The sequence below is a fragment of the Aedes albopictus genome, chromosome 3 (genome assembly GCF_035046485.1).
Source record: "Aedes albopictus strain Foshan chromosome 3, AalbF5, whole genome shotgun sequence".
Classification (NCBI taxonomy): domain Eukaryota; kingdom Metazoa; phylum Arthropoda; class Insecta; order Diptera; family Culicidae; genus Aedes; species Aedes albopictus.
In genome coordinates, this window is record NC_085138.1 from 106,926,695 (window position 1) to 106,946,725 (window position 20,031).

Here is a 20,031-nt window from a genome sequence, read left to right on the forward strand (position 1 = left end):
GTGAATATTATAGAAAAAATGCATTTTAAACAAATACAATTTTCTCAGAGAAAAAACGGTTTAATTTTGGAATTTAATCCACCGTTGGAAATGTTATTGTCTGAACTTTAAAATGGGTGTGTTGTTGGGGTTACACGGTTAATTTAAATGAGTAAAAATGGGTAATTATTGACAAAAACAACATTTTTTGCCTAAGTTGGTCAATATCTAACAAGCAGGGTCGAGCAGTCTCAAGAGACCGCTTCCACAGTTTAGTTTGGGGTCCATACTATCTGCAGAACGCGAATCCAGCTGCGGATGAGCATCATTTTGACACAAGCCCGAAAAATGGATTTTTTCTATTTTTTTTTTTTTTTTTGTTAATTACGATCATTGATTATGCGAGCACATACAAAAAAGTCGTACAAATTAAACAGTGCTTCAAAGGTGGAACTGTTAATTGTCAAATTAAGTCTTTAAAATGTTATACACTTAATTATTTTTATGTTAAAAATGGGTAAAAACTGACCGAAAATTATCTTTCCATACACAAACTGTATTAACTCATCTGGACTGAAATGCTTCTTTTGTTCACGAAAATCTTGTTTATATTTTGAATACATATTTACCAACGGGGGAAGAAAAACCACATCTTATATATTTGTTTTACTAAAAATACCTACTTGTATTTAAAAGACGAGGGCAATATTTTCAAATCATAAGTTTGTATTGAACTTAAACGCTAGCAACCTGAACATCGCACAGTAGTTAATTAAACGTAAACAAATCTGAAAATAATTGTTTGTGGTAATATTGAACATAGGAACATCGTGTTACCACAGACAAACAGACGTATCACTTGGAACAAAATGCGATAAAAATCATCGCCACGAAAACATAATCGCCCAATGCTTATTACGTTAAAAAGGGAAACGATCAGAGTACAGTGGGACGTCTGTTTGTCTGCGGTGTTACTTTAGATCTAAAAAAAATCTCAAATAGTCAATGCAATAAAAGCATTTGAATATATCAAGGCAAAATATAATTTTGATCTTCCTAAAGAAGAACGACTACAGTAGACGATCGCTCGGTGCAAACGCTCTAACTGCAATGCTTTTTAAGTCCGCTAAGTGCAACAATTTTGCAGTTATTGCACCGCTATCCGTCATAATGAAATGTCAACATGCACATTGGCTGCATTCTGCAGCAACTGGCAGTTCTATGACATCTACTAGTTTTTGCAGTTATTGAATTTATTCGTTAAGTGAAACGTAAACATGTTGCAATTATCGAACGTCTACTGTACTTCAAAAGTTGAAGTACGTAGCACAATATTTTAACAATGCATAGAAAAAGGCTCACGCAAAAAAAAAGCTTTGAAAAATACAATAACGATTGGCGCGACGCTTATTCGGAGTTTGGAAACGATGTTATGTTTGGTGGTAATGTGGGCACTTTACAAAAATAGCATGTAGACATAACGATTCGAATATGGTGAATTTGATTGACCATGTTCTCAAAAATCGTGAAATTGATATTGCTTGTGAATTTGATTAAGTTTCTAGAGACAGTGAAAATTATGTTCTATTTAATACTTAGCAGTATATTCATTTCTGCAGTATAAAAAATGGAGACATATCATCAACTTTGTGAATGATGTTGATATGTGTTCAGTAAAATAATAGAAGCATATTTAAAAAATATCCATTCGACGAGTTTGAACTTATATTACTGCCTATTGGACGCAGGGGCTTAATTTCCCCAACAGGGGAGGAAAAAAAAGGGGGGGGGGGAGGGTGGCAGGCAAATTGGAGAGGGGGGGGGGGCTTCTGGTTGATAAACAATTCTTTACCATTATACCTGATTAACATTAAAAAAATGGGGGGGGGGGGGGCAGATTTACCTCGAAGAGGGGGGGGGAGTGCTTCCACCTCCTTATTTTATCTTATGCATGGCAATCTTATTCTAGTTTTGATTTGCCTTTGAACTGCCTTAAAAATTAAAAACAAACGTTTAAGTTTATGTTCAGGAATAAGTAGTTCCTAACTGGGTTAAATACTAGTAACACCTTCCAGATGTGGTGAAAATACATATTGTCGACTAATTTTATGCTAATCTTACTAGAATACTTTAAAAAAATACGGAAAAACCAAAAAAATATTTTTGGCCACCACTTTGTATGGAGCCGCCCCATAGTGCACACTTTTCTCGTTCAATGGAATTAAATTAGCTGATTTACAAACTCTTAAGAAATAAATTACAGTGGTCCTGAACAAGCCCGTTTGATTAATTGACGATTTTAGAAACGAAATGGCATGAATTCACCATGTCACGCAATGCGTGTTGATTTTCTCCGTGCTGAATGATAAACGCCACCGAAAACTGGACCGCCGCTTGCTGCCGTGGATTAGAATAAAGTCCAGTTTCACTATTGCTGGCAACGATGCTCTGTCTTTTGCTTTTTGGTTGCACTACATCTCGATCGATGTTGGAAATTATCCAATTAACTCTTGAGGAATCATTTTCGATGGTCCTGAAATGGACCGGTTTGAATAATGGACGATTTTGATGCATTCACCATGCCATGCAATGCGTGTTTTCTCTGCGGCGTGCGGAGAATGCTGGACGCCGTCGAAAATTTGCCCACTGCTCCGCTGCCACGGATGCGATTCCAGGCGCCTTCATCAGCACGATAACCGAGAGTAGTCGCTGGATTGTTGTGCTGCTGCCTTGCTGGAGGTGACATCCACCTCCAACCTCCTTGACTGATCCAACGAAAATGACGAAAGAAAACAGAGAACACTGCTTTTATACCCCTAGATTAGCAGATGAAGCTCCTCCCATTTGGCTGGCTTTGCAGTTTATTCCGTTTGCATGACCCGCCCCGCATGCTCCAGACGCTTCAAACGATTAATCAACCAAGAAATGAGAAAATTTTCATCCACCTCCACCCTCCTTAATTGATCCAACGAAAATGACGTAAGAAATTCATTCATTCAAATATTCTTTATTCATCTTCTTGTTAGTACAAACATAGTATAAACATTGCAAGTGGTTCAACCTTAACAGTTTTTCATCTTTGTTACATTTTGGCTTTTCTTCTTCGTTTTTAGCATTTCAGCAAATTTACATTTTAAACTTAATGACGTAAGAAAACAGAGGGCACAGCTTTTATACCTGTAGATTAGCAGATGAAGCTCCTCCCATTTGGCTGGCTTCCAGTTTATTTCGTTTGCATGCCCCGCCTACATGCACCCAGACGCTTCAAACGATTAATCAACCCAGAAACGAGTAAATTTTCATCGAAAAGAGCACCAAGCATTCATTCTTTCACTTTTTGGTTGCATCACGGTTTTCCTGACCGATGGAATGAAACCTGTTTAAGGAATCTGGACGATTTAAGAAAGAAAACTACATTAATTCACCATTTCACGCAATGTGTGTTGGATTTCTCCGCTCTGAATGCCGGATACCGTCAAAAATTGCCCCATCGCTTGCTACCGTGGATAAGATTTAGTAACCGGCTTCACTGTTGCTTAGGCACGAGTATTCAATCTGTACTATTTGGTTCCACTACATCTTTACTATTTGGTTTCTCGATCGATTGATGAAAATTATCCGCTCATGAGTTATCATTTTTGGTGGTCCTGATAAGGATCGTTTGGTTATGAATTCACCATGCCAAGCAATGCGTGTTGGTTTTCTCCGCGCTTAATGCTGGGCCACCGAAAACTGACCTACTGCTTACTGCCGTGGATAAAATTAGTAGTCGACTTCACTCTTGCTGACAAACGGAGCTGTCTTCCACTTTTCGGTTACAACACTGTTCTTGATCGATGGAGGTATAATTATTCTTAACTCTTTTGGAAAGACTTTCTGTGGTCCTGAAAAGGACCGTTGGAATAATGAACAATTTTGATGAATTCACCATGCCACGCAATGCGTGTTGGTTTTCTTCGCGCTCAATGCTAGGTGCCTCCGAAAACTAGTCTGCCGCTTGCTGCTGTGCTCAGTGGATGAGATTTCTGGTACTAACAGCCGAGATTTGACGCAGTTGATGTGCAGCTGCCAGCTGTGGAAGTGACATCCACCTCCATCCTCCTTGATTGATCCAACGAAACTGACGAAAGAAAACAGAGGGCAAAGCTTTTATACCCCTAGATTAGCAGATGAAGCTCCTCCCATTTGGCTGGCTCTCCAGTTTATTTCGTTTGCATGCCCCGCCTGCACGCACTCAGACGCACCAAACGATTAATCAACCCAGAAATGAGTAAATTTTCTTTGAACGGATGAAGTTACCAAAATATTAATTCGAAAAATGTTAGAATTAAACAATGTTTCACTCAAAATGGTCTTAATAGGAAAATGCGTTGCTAAATTCCAGGTGGAATCATTAGTGACCGGCTTCGTAACTGTTGCTGAGCCATGAAGCATTCAATCTTTCACTTTTTGGTTGCACCACACTTTTCTCGATCGATGGAGGAAAATTATCCGAATCATAACTCTTATGGAAATAGTTTCGAAAATCCTGAAAAGGACCGGGACGTATGATGGGCAAATAATTTGCATTATTTCACTCCGCCACGCAATGCTTGTGGGATTTATCTGCGCTGAATGCTAGACGCCGTCGCGAATAGGCCCGCCGCTTGCTGCCGTAGCTGAGATTTATGACCGGCTTCACCGTAGCTGAACAACCACCAAGCATTCAATTTATCACTATTTGCTTTCACTTTCACTGGAGGAAATGTATCTAATTAACTCTCTAGGAATCATTTTCGATGGTCCTGAAAAGAACCGTTTGAATAATGGACGATTTTAGGAAGGAAATGAAATGAATTCACCATGCCACGCACGGTATTCTCCGCGCTGAATGCTGGATGCCGTCGAAAACTGGCCCGCCGCTTGTTGCCCTGGATGCGATTCCTGGTGCTATCGATAGTCGAGCGTCGTCGCTGGGTTGATGTGCCGCTGCTCAGCTGGAGGTGACATTCACCTTTGTTGGTTGTTCCAACGAAATCAACGAACTGCGAACTGCTCTCTCCTCGACGGTGGTCGAAATGGAACTGACAATCAGCTCTCGCATGATCACATTCCTTCCTGCGTCGTAGCTCCACCGCACGACGTGCACCAATCAGAGAGCGTTGGTAGACTGAACGAGAAAATTTGTCCGCTACCCATATTTATAGATTTCAGCGATTCCAATGTCTGACTTTAAAACAACTTTTCAACTATTTATCAATGATTTTGACGTAGGACTACGTCTCTGTTTTCTATACCCGGTGTCATTTCAAAATTTATGAAACCAAGAGCGTTACGTTTGAGTGAAAGATTTTAAACGCTCACAGTACCTTTCCACTGAACGAAATGATAAACAAATCCCGTTATCCGAGAGATGAAACTCCCGCGTTCAATTTGTAATATTCGGTGAACCTAAAAATCATTGATAAATAGTTGAAAAGTTGTTTTAAAGTTAGACATTGAAATCGCTGAAATCTATAAATATGGGTAGCGGACATATTTTCTCGTTCAGTATACCAACGCTCTCTGATTGGTGCGCATCGTGGGGGCAACTACGATGCAGGAAGGAATGCGATCATGCGAGAGCTGATCGTCAGTTCCATTTCGACCACCGTCGAGGTGACACCTCGAGCTGGGCAGCGGCACATCGACTCAGCGACGACACTTGGCTATCGTACTGATAGCACCAGGAATCTCATTCACAACAGCAAGCGGCGGGCCAGTTTTCGATTGCGTCTAGCGTTGAGCGCGGAGAAAACCAACACGAATTGCGTGGCATTGTAAATTCATCAAAATCGTCCATTATTCAAACGGTTCTTTTCAGGACCATCGAAAAAGATTTCTCAAGAGTTAATTGGATGAATTTCCACCCTCGATCGAGAAAGGTGAACCTAGTGCAAAGCAAGGACAGAGCGGCGTTTCTCAGCAAAAGCAAAGCCGGTCATTAATCGCATGCACGGCAGCAAGCGGCGGGCCAGTTTTCGGTGGCGTTCAGCATTTAGTGCGGAGAAAACAAACACGCATAGTGGCATAGTGAATTCATTTAATTTTCCTCCTAATTTAAGGACCATCGAAAATGATTTTTCAAGAGCTGTGAATCGGATAATTCCATTCCAACGAACGGGAAAAGTGTAGTACAACCGAAAAGTGAATGATTTTGAATGCTTGGTAACTCAGCCAGCAACAATTATGACGTCTAATTGTTCCACCCGGACTTTGGCAACGCATTATCATATCCGGACCATTTTGCGTGAAAAATGTTTCAATTCTAACATTTTCCAAATTAAAATGATCTAAATCATCTAATATTTTGGCTACATTATCCGTTCAATGGAAATTTTCTCATTTCTCGGTTGATTAATCGTTTGATGCGTCTGGAGCATAAGGGGCGGGTCATGCAAACGAAATTAACTGAAAAGCCAGCCGAATGGGAGGAGCTTCATCTGCCAATCTAGGGGTATAAAAGCAGTGTTCTCTGTTTTCTTTCGTCATTTTCGTTGGATCAGTCAAGGAGGTTGGAGGTGGATGTCACCTCCAGCAAGGCAGCAGCACAACAACCCAGCGACTACTCTCGGATATCGTGCTGATGATAGCACTTGGAATCGCATCCATGGCAGCGGCGGTGGGCCAATTTTCGACGGCGTCCAGCATTCTCCGCACTCCGCAGCGAAAACCAACACGCATTGCATGGCATTTTGAATGCATCAAAATCGTCCATTATTCAAACCGGTCCTTTTCAGGACCATCGAAAATGATTCCTCAAGAGTTAATTGGATAATTTCCAACATCGATCGAGATGTAGTGCAACCAAAAAGCAAAAGACAGAGCATCGTTGCCAGCAATAGTGAAACTGGTCATTATTGTAATCCACGGCGGTCCAGTTTTCGGTGGCGTTTATCATTCAGCACGGAGAAAACCAACACGCATTGCGTGACATGGTGAATTCATGCCATTTCGTTCCTAAAATCGTCAATTAATCAAACGGTCTTGTTCAGGACCTCCGTTAATTATTCCTTAAGAGTTTGTGAATCAGCTAATTTCATTCCATCGAACGAGAAAAGTGTGGTGCAATTGAGAAGTGAAAGATTGAATACTTGGTGGCCCAGCAATAATGATGAAACCGGTCACTAATGGCCTAATGGTTCCACCCGGAATTTAACAACGCATTATTCTATCCGAACTATTTTGCGTGAAACATTGTTTAATAATAATTAAGTTTAAACATTTTTCAAAAATGTTCGAAGGTGAATATATGACGAAGCCACACCTAGAATTTTCTAGAGCACAAATCTGAAGAACCGAATGTCGGTTTGCGCTTAAAAGTTGATCGTTTGGTTACCCGCTGGTGGTTTGCTCATTTCTCGGCTGGTTAGTTGCTTGATGCGTCTGGAGCCTTCGGGGCGGGTCATGCAAACGAAATAAACTGGAAAGCCAGCCAAATGGGAGGAGCCTAATCTACTAATCAAGGGGAATAAAAGCAGTGACCTCTGTTTTCTTCCGTCATTTTCGTTGAATCAGTCAAAGGGAATGGATGTCACCTCCGCAGCTGCGCACCAATCCTGCGATGACTCTCGGCTATTTAGCTGATAGAACCAGGAATCTCTAGAATCTGGAACCAGGAATCTCAGGCTATATGGAACAGGGCCCATATAGCCGAGGCGGTAAACGCACGGGTATTCAGCATGACCATGCTGAGGGTAACGGGTTCGATTCCCGGTCGGTCCAGGATCTTTTCGTAAAGGAAATTTCCTTGACTTCCTTGGGCATAGAGTATCTTCGTGCCTGCCACACGATATGCACATGCAAAATGGTCATTGGCAGAGGAAGCTCTCAGTTAATTACTTTGGAAGTGCTCATAGAACACTAAGCTGAGAAGCAGGCTTTGTCCCAGTGAGGACGTTACGCCAAGAAGAAGAAGAAGAAGAAGAACCAGGAATCTCATCCACGGCAGTAAGCGATGGCAGTTTTCGATGGCTTCCAGCATTCAGTGCGGATAATTTTCAATTGTCTTGCCGAAATCTCCTGTTATTTAAAAGGTTCTTTTCAGGACCAGTGAAAATTATTCCTCCAGAGTTATGAATCGGATAATTAAAAGCGACAGACTGAAAACTTAGCAACAGCATAGCCGGCCTCTAATTGTTGTTCGCGTAACTATACAACGTATTGTTGAATCTAGCAATTGAGTTGTGTCAAATACACATGGCTACGGTGGCTCCATCTGTTAATTTCATAGCGGCAATTTTAGTTATTTTAATTATTGTTGCGATCGCAATATGATGTTTGGGAAGCTATGGCTTAACGCCTTTCAATATTATAATCATTCTTTCCTTTCGACGAAAATTCTTTCAAACTACGGTTGAACATTTATCTTCAAAATAAAATAATACTCAACCCTCAAGTGATGGCCAACCGCGCGAGTTACGGAAGGTTTGACTAATTAACATCTTATGAATGCGTTCAGTGAAATGGATCACATAGGTAACAACTTTAATCAACACATCACTCCGCCGATTTGAATTTTGCCAGCATACATTGTGTAGGCCTTTTATCGTCGGTTTCCTGCAATAGGGGCACAACTCAAAAAATGTGAATTTTCAGAATAAGCGTTTAAAAATTGGCAATCATGAAGCACCTCCTGCAAATTCACTTATTTCTCTCATGATTTGACAAAAGTAAACAAATTTTGATTGTTGTATCATTGAAAGGGGCTGAAGCACTATCTGTTTCATGAATTTTTGACAACTATTTTTCAACGACTATTGAAAAAATTGACTGATTTTGAGTTGTGCTCTTACTGCGGAAAATTGGTGAAAATGCCCAAATCTCGCGTTTCTCATCGAATTTTGGAACGGGTCTTTGTGAGATGAAATTTTACATAGTTTTTCATCATTTGCCATCGAAATCTCAAAAATGACATATTTTGAGTTGTGCCCCTATTGCAGGAAACCGACGTTATGTGATAAATTCGTTATGCATTTATTTACGAAGGTCGGACAACAATGACACGAAAAATCAGCTGATTTAAGACTTCAAATTAAAGGGCCCATTTCAATATATAAAAGTCGGAACCTCATTCCAGCCTTTGTCCTACGTCAACAATGCGGTTATGTCTCAGACATTACCCACCCCTAGTTTTTAGGTTCACCGAATATTACAAATTGAACGCGGGAGTTTCATCTCTCGGATAACGGGATTTGTTTATCATTTCGTTCAGTGGGAAAGATACAGTGAGCGTTTAAAATCTTTCACTCAAACGTAACGCTCTTGGGTTCATAAATTTTGAAATGACACCGGGTATAGAAAACAGAGACGTAGTCCTACGTCAAAACCTCCTTTGCCACTTCTTCTGTACACTAGCCTGCCGGCCCCTAAAAGTTTATGAAAAAATATCAAAGAAATTGTTTATTTTGATTAAGGATGCCATTGAACTTTTTCTCATTTTTCAGTTGAAAGTTACACAATCCCAGTGAATTTAGGAATTTACAGGGTGGCCTGACTTACCTTACCGATCAGGCTAAGGCCGGGGCGGCCTCTGCTGTACATAGTAGCCGTCTCCATTCCACTCGGTCCATGGCTGTTTGTCTCCAGTTCCGCACTCTGCGTAGGGTCCCCAGATCGTCCATGCGATGGCTTCTTCAGTGGATAACTGACACTGAGGAAGATTACAAGTGGTAGTCGAAATACGCGTATCTGTCAAAGGATAAGCAATTAGGGCGGAATTAAAAGGTACGAAACTGATTACACTCATTCGTAGTTCCACTCGTATTTATCTCGCTCTCCTAATTACACTCTCTAAAGCAATTTTGAACAGCAAGCACGAAAGACCATCACCTTGCCGTAACCCTCTGCGAGATTCGAAGGGACTCGAGAGTGTCCCTGATACTCGAACTACGCACATCACTCGATCCATCGTCGCCTTGATCAATAGTATCAATTTATACGGGAATCCGTATTCGTGCATAATCTGCCATAGCTGTTCTCGATCGATTTTATCATACGCCGATTTGAAATCGATGAACAAGTGATGTGTGGGCACGTTGTATTCGCGGCATTTCTGCAACACCTGGCGGATGGCGAACATCTGGTCCGTTGTAGCGCGTTCACCCATGAATCCAGCCTGATATTGCCCCACGAACTCTCTTGCAATCGATGATAGACGGCGGCATAAAATTTGAGAGAGCACCTTGTAGGCAGCGCTCAGTAGTGTGATCGCGCGGTAGTTCCCGCAATCCAACTTATCGCCCTTTTTGTAGATGAGACACACGATACCTTCCATCCACTCCTCCGGTAATACTTCCTCCTCCCAGATCTTGGTAATAACCCGGTGTAGTGCTCTCACCAGTGCTTCTCCGCCGTATTTTAGAAGCTCGCTTGGTAGTTGATCTGCTTCAGTGGCTTTGTTGTTTTTCAACCGGCTAGGAATGCCTTAAGGAATTCCTGGAAGAAAACCTGGGATACGCGCAAGAATTTTTTGAGGAATACTTGCAAGAATGCCTGGCAAAATTCCTGAAGGAATCCTGGGAAGAGTTCCTGGAAGAATTATTTGAGAAATCTCTGGAAGAATTCCTGGAAAAATTTCTGGAGGCTTTCTTTGAAGAATTCCTTTCTCGAATGAGCTCTAGTAAGCATTCCTGGACGAATTCCTGGAGGAATGCCTGGAGGATTTTCTTGACGAATCCCTGAATTCCAGGAAGAATGCCTGAAGTAATTTCTGAAGAAATCCGTGGTAGAATCTCAAGAGGAATTTCTGGAGGGAGTTCCAGGATAAATTCTTGAAGGAATCTCTGGAAGAATTCTTGTAGAAATCCTCAGAGGTATTCTGGGATGAATCCCTGGAGGAACTCCTGGAAGAATTCCTAGAGGATATCCTGGAGGAATCCTTGGCTTCGTGGCCATGCGACTAGAGGCGTCAGTCATCTAGGCGTTTCGTAAGCTTCGGAGTGTGGGTTCAATTCCCGCTCCAGTTGAGGAAAACTTTTCGTCGAACGAAAAATTCTCCTCTGGGCCACTGGATGTTATGTGTGTTGTCCGTTGTCTAATGTAAGTGCTCGTTCAGTCTGTACAACCTTTGGTTGAAAACGGTGTAGTTTCTTTTTTAAATTTCCCGAGTAATACCTGGAGCAATGTCTGGATGAATTCCTGGGGGAATACCTGGAGGTATTTATAAAGGAATCCTTGAATTCCTGAAGGAATTCCTGGAGGGATTACTGAAAAAAAAAACCGAAAAAATGTCTTGGAGAATTCCTGGATTTATACCTGCAGGAATTGCTGGATGAATACTTGGAAGAATGCCTGGAGAAATTTCTGCTGAAAACCTTGGGGGGAGATCATGGAGGATTCTGTGGAGGAATTCCCTGGATGAATCTCTGGAGCATTTCCTGGAGAAATATATGGAGAAATACCTGGATGAATCTCTGAAAAAAAAATCTGGAAGAATTCTAGGAGGAACTCCTGGAAAAATTCCTGGAGGAACTCCAGGAAGCATTCCTGAATCCTGGAGAAATTCTTGGAGGCACCTCCAGAAGAATTCCTAGAGAAATGTATTCCTGCAGAAATCCCTAGTGGAATTCTAAAATAAACAGTCAAACACTTGGAGAAATTTCTGAAGAAATCCGTGTTGGAATCCCTGGAGAAACTCCTGCAAAAAATCCTGGAGAAATGCCTGGAGGAACTTCTGAGGGCATCCCTGGAGGAATCCCTGGAAGAATTCCTGGAGGAAATCCTGGATAAATCCCTAGAGGAATTTGTTGAAGAATCCCAAAAGAAATTCTTGGATGAATCCCTTTAGGGATTCATGAAGCAATCCGTGGTGGAAATCCTGGAAGCATCCCTGGAAAAAATCCTGGAAGAATGCCTGCATGAATTCGTAAAAAAAATCCCTAAAGGAATTTTGGTAAAAAATCTCTGGGGAATTTTCTTAAGAAATCATTTGAGTATTAGGAGTGAATTTCTAGAATTTTTTTTGGAGGAAACCTAGGAGGAACTCCTGGAGATAACCGTTGAGAAATGCCTGAAGGAACCTATGGAAAATATTTCCACAGGAATTGCTAGAAGAACTCTTGGAAGAATTCCTGGATGAATGTTGGGAGAAGTTCCTAGAGTAATGCCTGGAGGAATGTCTAGGGGAATTTCTAGACTCTAGAGAAATGATTGGAGGAATTCCTGGATAAAATTCTTTGAAGAATTCTAAAAAAAATTTTTTGAGTGAATCCCTGGAGAAACTTCTGAATAAATCCGGGTTGGAATTCCAAGGAGAATCCCTGGAGAAATATCTGAAGAAATCGCTGTAGAATCCCTGCAGGAACTGATGAAAGAATTCCTGGAAGAATTTCAGGGGAAGTTACCGGAAGAATGCCTGAAGAAATTCTTGAGGGAATGTCTGCAGGAATTCTGCAGGACGAATTCTCGGAGTAATTAATGGAAGTACTCCTGAAAGAAATTCTGAAGGCATCCTTGGGGAATTTCCTAGAGGAATTTCCGCAGCAATCCATAGAGAAATTCTTGGAGGAATTCGTGAAAAATCCATGGTGGAATTCTAGAAGAAATCCTTGGAGAAATTCCGTGAAAAAATCCTGAAGAAATTTTTGGCGGAGTTCCTGAAGGAGTCATTGGATGAATTCCTGGATGTAATCTAAGAGGAATTCCCGGATGTATTCTTGGAGGAAAGCCTCGAGAAATTCCTGGAAGAATCTCTGTAGACATCCCTGGAGAAATCCCTTGAGAAACTCCTGGAAGAATTATTGGTGGAATACCTAATTAAATGCCTGGAGAAATTCCAGTAGGAACCCCTAGAGGAACCCCAGACGGAATCCCTAGAGAAATTCCAAGAGAAATCTCTGAAGGAAAGCATGGAAGAATACCAGGAGGACGTCCTAGAGGAATTCTAGGAGGAATCCCTGAAGGACTCCCTGTAGGAATTACTGTGATAATACCTTGAAGAAATACTGGAGCAATTCCAGAAGGTATCCCTGAAAAAATCCTGGAGGAATTTCTTGAAGAATTCCAGGACGATTTCTTGAAAGAATTCCTGGTGGATCCCTATACCCTGGCGGAATATCTGAAGGATTTTTTTATTACTATTTTAGTTTCATTTCCTTATTTCATCAACCAACAGTATATATTGTTTCTAATTTCCTTATAAATCATGAAATATATTTTGAAAATATTTAAAAAAATAACAAGCGTTTAAAGTGTTTTTTTTTTTTATAAATGGTATGTAAATACAGGATGTTAGGTTCCTGAGTGCAAACCTTTTAAAGGGTGATAGAGGGCCATAAATGGTGAAAAAAATTGTTCTACGCATGTGGTCTAATCTCAACCGTTACGTAGTTATTGAACTTGCCATGTTTTTGATTATTATTGCCTTAACTGGCAATAACTTTAAAATGGTCAAACTTTTCGCAGTTTTTTAACCTTATTGGAAAGATTATTGAACTTTATATCAAATGGCATCTTTGAATCGATTGGTTTAGTCAAATAACTAAGTTTTCTAGAGCAAATAGCTCAAAAGTAGTGTGTTTTAATTTGTTTTTGCCAATTATCTTTGGAAAATGCGTAATAAATTTAAATTCTTTCTTAGGCAAAGTTGTGGCTCCGGTTCCACTCTACAATTCCTTTTTTGACATCAAACTTCTATCTCTTATCGATTTCTTGTAATTTCGATTGAAATGTGCGGCACAGTGCGCAAAAAAGTGCTTACCTTGACAGAAAATCGGAGGAAATCATAAAGAAATCCCAAGAGGAGTTCCCGAAGAAATTTCTGAAAAATCTTTAAGAAATTCTAAGCAGAGTTCGTGGGTTAACTTCTGGAGGAATACCTGTGGCAATTCCTGAAGGAATCCCCGAAGGAATTCCAGAAAATTGCCAGGAGGAATCCCAGAAGTAATCCCAAGAGGAATTCCTAAGGGAATCTCTGAATAATTCCTGGATGAAATCTGGAGGAGTTTCTGAAGGAATACCAAAAAGAGTGCTTGGAAGAATTCTTCGAGGCATTTGTTATATAACCCCTGTAGCTGTTCCTGAAAGCATCCCATATGGAAGTCCCGAGTGAACCCTGGAAGAATTTCTGATGGAATCCCTGCAGAAATTCTAGAAGGAATAATTCGGATTTGAGAGAGTATCTTGTAGGCTACGCTCAGTACTGTGATCGCGCGATATGTATTTCCCGCAATCCAGCTGGTCGCCCTTTTTGTAGATGGGACACACGATACCTTCCATGCACTCGTCCGGTAATACTTTCTCCTCCCAAATCTTGGTAATGACCCAATGTAGTGCTCTCACCAGTGATTCTCAACTGTATTTTAGAAGCTCGCTTGGTTGCTCATTATGTTCCAGCGGTTTCGTTGTTTTTCAACCTGCCAATCTCCACCTCACTCTCTATTCAGGAGCTGCGTCCAATGACACTTATCTCTATACCGAATTTCTTGAAAAACCAAATAAAGTTAAAAAGGGGCTCTCAATTCCAGAAATTTGACAGTGAAAAGGATTTGGAAAAATGAAATCCAAAGAGATTTCAGGGGGTTTCAAGGCGCTACAGCAGAGAACTTCATTTGGGGATTTAAGGGTGCTTTAGAAAATAATTGAATCATTTCTAAGGTGTTTTGAAAAAAGTAGCAAGGATCCTCAGGAGGTCTTCAGAGACTTTCAGGGAAGTTTCGGTGATGTACACTGTACATTGTACATTGTACAGGTACTTAGAGGGAATCTCAAGATGTTACAATGAGACATACAGGAAGTCTTTCGTCCTACGCACGTACTCCTAGATCCGTTACCACGCCACCTTCGGTGGCTTCTATATTCAGGAGAGTATTCAAGGCATCTCAGGGCCTTTCAGAGCATTCCTAGGCATTTTAGGTGGTTTCAGATAGAATTTTGTTGCTTCACAGGCTCTCCGGTATCCTTCAAGGGTGTTTCAGGGAGGCTTTAGAGGCGTCTTGATGCATTTCAGGTGGGAACAAGGGTCACAGAGGCGTTTCTCAACATTTCAAGATGATTGAGGGCTTTTTAGAGGGTTTCAGAGGGGTTCCTGGGAGTTTTAGGGTGCTTCGCAGGCTTTCAGGTGAGCTGCAGGTAGGATTTCAAAGGCGCTTTAAGATGTTCTTGGCGTAGATGGGCTTTCAGAGTTTTAGGTGGTACGGGCTTTCAGAAGGGTTTCAATGTAGTTACAAAGGCGTTTAAATGCGTATACGAGGCGTTTCATGGGCTTCAACGCGTTTTAGACGGATTACGCTTGACCCATTTCGAGGCCTCCTGAAATTCCTATAAACTATAAGCTCTACTGTTCCTGAACTCCTGTATGTCTCATTGTATCATCTTGAGATTTCCTCCAAGTACCTTTACATCCCTGAAACTTCTCTGAAGGCCTCCTGAGTCTCCTTGTTTTTTTTTCAAAAACCTTAGAATTGATTCATTTTTTTTTCTAAAGCCCCAAATAAAGTTTTCTGCTGAAGCACCTTGAAGCCCCCTGAAATCTCTTTGGATTTCATTTTTTTTAAATCCTCTTCGCTGTCAAATTTCTGGAATTTAGAACCCCTATTCAATTTTATTTGGCTTTTTAAAAAAGAATCAGTATTGAGATGAGTGTCATTGGACGCAGCCATCTTAAATTTTGGAAGATTGCCCTGAATAGAACGAGCTGTCCGTGAGTTTAGACACATGCACAGTATCTAGGACGTCTGACCACTTCAGAATGCTAAATAACTAGTTTAATTTCTAATAAATATGTAGGCAATGACCACACAAAAAAACTCTAGCTTTGAACGTGACATTATTTTTTTTTTAAACCAAAGTTTGGCATATTTCATTACCATACACATTTCAAAACATATTAATCAAAATCAAGAACAAACAAAAAAATGAAAACCAGTAAAGATATCCATCCATATTCTATAAATTCCTCCTCCCAATCAGGTTACAACAGTCGCTACAAAATCCGTTCCCGGCTGAACGCCCTCAAGCAGGACCAGTGCCGGGGTTACCTCCCGCCGGGCTTCCGGCGTGTCAACGAGTACCTGTGCACGGCCCCGGTCAACGCCGGCGAAAAGTGTCATGCCGATTCGGGTGGCGCCGTGACGAGGACGCGACAGGTCGACGGGGTGGGCATCGTGCACGAGGTGGCCGGATTGCTGAACCACATGGTGGAGTGCCACGAGAGCCGACCGGTTGGGGTGTTTGCCAGCGTTGGGCAGTACTTGGAGTGGATTGTGGGGAAATTGGAGGAATAAAAATTTCTGAACAGATGAAGGGGCGTTTTCCTTCTTTTTTTTTCTCGGGCCAAGCAACAGAAAATGAACACACAGTCATCAAACGAATGAGGGGGTAGTGTGCGGAGAGAATGGGCCGAGTAATGAGTCAGCAGGAAATAAAAAGATGAATGCGCCTTCGTTGGCCGTTTCACGAGCTGTCAGTCGTTAATCATTGATAAATTATTCAGGATTTTTTTTCTTTTTTATCATTTTCAAGCGTATCGACGCAGGGCAGGGCATTGATTAATGAGGAAGAGAAATTTAATAAAAACAACCTAGACAGACAAAAAATGATGGTCGCCAAGTTGAAAATGAAAATTTTAGTGAAAATTTTGGCAATGTGGACATAAGTGTAGGGACATTTAGGAATGGTACCGTCAGTTGAGTAACATTTCCAAAATAAATTATGGGCGGCATTTGGACCAACGGTATTTTGACCTGCAAAACGGTGAGTCGATAAGGAGAGTGTCCAACATTGCTCTGGTCCTCACAAGTTCCTTCTTCATGCTTCCACAGGTGATTAAAAAGACCACCAACTAAGAGTTGTATGCTTAGCTGGTAGTGCAGCCTGGGCGGACACTGTTGTCCTTCTGACTTAAGCTAGATTGAGAAGGTACGGCCCGTGCATCTGTTCACCAAGGAGGTGCGGCTCAAACAGCGTCTGTTCTGGCATCCAGCGGCTGAGTAAGAAACGCTGCACCACGCCCAGCTAGATCCAAGGTGCTAGCCCCATCAGCGTGGTCGTCCCAGTGTTTGTTGGGACGTTAAGCAGAACTGGCACGATGGCCCTCCCGCAAAACAGGAGTGTTGGCGTAGGCCCAATAAGCCAACAACATAGGCGACTTGAACGCGCCAGTAGGAAGGCAAGATATGTACTGACCCGTAATCGGACGAAACAGCCTGCTTGCCTAATCGAACAACCAGCGATGCGTAAACTTTGGCATGGTAGTCCGAAGCACTTTCTGTTGGAGAAAATGCAACGGTAGTCCGGTATTCGACCTAATTGCCGACACCCCTGTTGTGTATGTTTTTGACAGTTCGTTTTGTGCACGTTACCAAGACAACGACAATAGGGTACTGATTCCCTTATTAAGCATGTGGCTCCCATTTTCATCCTACGAAAAACAAAGGATTGAAGCGCTGTTTGTTTTGTTTCTTATTTTTGTATTTTTTGTTAGAAGTGAGCACCTATGAAAACACAAAGAACGGAATCAATCGGTGCCGTAATCGCTTGTTTCCGAATAGGATGAATATGGGAGCGTAAGATTACTGATGGCACACATACCCTAGTTGTATACCAAAGATATTGAATGTATGTTTACAATAAAAAAAAGTTTATCGCTTGACGACGGAACACTTGCGTTCTTCCTCCCGCGGTATTTTCCGAGTTTCCCGGTGGGGTTTTCGCGTTTCCACGCACTATCCGCTGCGTACCTGCCCGCTTTGTTTAACACTTTCTTTCCCCTCAAAGATATCCACAAAGCCACCTGGAGATCACCCGACCATGAAACATAAAACCAAATTGATCACGTTCTAATCCACGGTAAATTCTTCTCGAATATAACCAATGTCCTCATTTATCGAAGTGCGAATATAGATTTGGATCACTACCTAATCGCTGTATGCATGCGCTCAAAACTTTCGACAGTTATTACCACGCGTCGAAGTCTAACGCGGCTCAACATCGAGCATCTGCGTAACGTAGAAGTGGCTCAAGACTACGCGCAGCAGTTAGCAATGGCCCTACCAACGAAAGAGCAGCTTGGCGCATCTACACTTGAAGATGGCTAGAGGAACATCCGAGGGGCAGCAGGGACGGATGTCCTGGGGCCTGACGCACCCCCCCGCTTGCGAGTCAGCCGCGTAGTTGCCGGCTAAGAATAGGACTACTAACCCCAATTCAAGGTGTCAAGCGACCCGTGCCGAGGAATGAGTGATCGAGGGGGTGAAAAAGATGCTCGATCTTTAACGGAGCCTGTGGGGTACCTGGGCACCCCCCACAGTATGCTGTCCCTTACCGCGTTAATGCAGAGCTCTGGCGTGGCGGACATTATTTCTCGTGCAACTCGTGGGAATCAAATATGAGTAAAAATCTTAAAAATCCAAATACAGGTGGAAGTAGCGGTGCGATCAACCCCTTCGCAAGAAGCGGGTTGATGAGGTCTCCTACAAGGAGAAGCGAGGAGTCAGGTGCTGGAAGCTGCTTACGCAGCTCAAGCGTGGGAGCTTCTGTCCACTCCACGGCAAGCCAGCCGGCGGAGGTCATGGACGGAGCATGGTTGCTGAGGGCCATCAGCCAAGCTGCAGAAAAAGGACGGCCCGCATTTGAGGTGGCTGAGCAGCAGCTCGGCAAAATTATCGACTTTGCGACAACCAAGTCGAATATAAGCAAGGACCTGAAAACGGCCTTGCTTCGGCTTAGGGCGTCTGTCGATAATGCCAAGCAGGAGCACGCGGTTGCGTTGCTGGCTGCAGCAGCGGCGGAACCCGCAAAGGAGAAAGCGTCTAAGTTTACGCAAACGGAGGCCTTCTCCTTCGCGGGTAGTCCGAAGAGAGTGGAAGCGAATGCTCGCGACAAAAGCGACAAGCATTCGCAGAAGCGGGCGAGGCAGCCGTCAGGTGAGGAGCTGTCTGGCGGCGCCCGCAAGGCCAGGCGTATAATAACCCCGAAAGCCGGTGTTAACGCTGGAAAGTCGGACCCCAGCCAGGGTTCCCGGAAAGCTGGGAAGGGTGGGCCTGAAAAGGCCGGCCCGTCCCGGACTGATGGGAACAAGGGGTTGCGACCAATGGTGGGCCCTCAGCAGCCACAGAGCAGGGCGATCCAAGGAGAAGACCCTCCTTGGACAAAGGTAGAGCGGAAGAGGAAGAAGAAGGTGAATCCGCAGGTAGAAGTGAAGGACGCCAAGCCAAGGCGTAAGAAGGCAGGTGCCAGGCGTGAGAAAGGCGACGCTATCGTCATCAAGACCGAGCAGTCGAAATACTCGGACGTCTTGAAGGCGATGAGGTGCGACGCCAAGCTCGAGGGTCTTGGAGCCGACGTACGCAGTATCAGACGTACTCGTACGGGCGAAATGATCCTGGAGCTTAAGCGCCAGAAGGATCACAAGGGCGCCGCCTACAAGAGGCTGGCAGAAGAGGTCCTTGGAGATGGAGTGGAGGTGAGGGCTCTTACGCATGAGGCGACTCTGAAGGTCAAAGACCTAGACGAGATCACCGAAGCGGAAGAGCTCGTCACGGCACTGCGGCAACAGTGCGATGTTCAGGTGGCCGCCACAGCCGTCAGGCTGCGGAAGGGGCCAGCAGGGACACAGATAGCTCTGGTTCAGCTACCTGTGGCGGATGTTAAAAAGTCCGTTAAAGTAGGGAGTATTAAGGTGGGCTGGTGTGTTTGTCACCTGACATTCCACGAGCCACCTGAGGTTTGCTTCAGGTGTCTGGAACCAGGACACAAGTCGTGGGACTGCAAAGGCCCCGACAGGCGCAAACTGTGTAGGCGATGCGGCGCTGAAGGTCATAAGGCCCAAAGCTGCACGAGTCCGCCCATCTGCATGATCTGTACCGGGAAAACCTCGAAAAACAGACATGCGATGGGTGCTTCAGGGTGCCCGGCCTTTAAGAAAGCCGCAGTGAACAACAAATCACAGTGCAGGTAACGCAGCTGAACCTGAACCACTGTGATGCGGCTCAGCAACTGCTTTGTCAGGCGGTTTCTGAGTGGGAGACGGATATCGCCATCATTTCGGACCCATACCGAGTACCCGCCGGCAACGGCAACTGGGCCTCGGATGGG

The 20,031-nt window shown here is 43.2% G+C and overlaps 1 protein-coding gene across 1 annotated transcript in view; it reads left to right on the forward strand.

Annotated features, from left to right (window-relative positions):
• LOC109416030 (serine protease easter) overlaps window positions 1-16,235 on the forward strand; it is a 37,319-nt gene extending 21,084 nt beyond the window's left edge. Inside the window, exon 5 of the mRNA XM_029875400.2 lies at window positions 15,907-16,235. Within this exon, the coding sequence (XP_029731260.2) occupies window positions 15,907-16,220 (314 nt within the window). The 3' untranslated portion in view covers window positions 16,221-16,235. The remainder of the gene's footprint in view (window positions 1-15,906) is intronic.
• The last annotated feature ends 3,796 nt before the right edge of the window (window positions 16,236-20,031 follow it).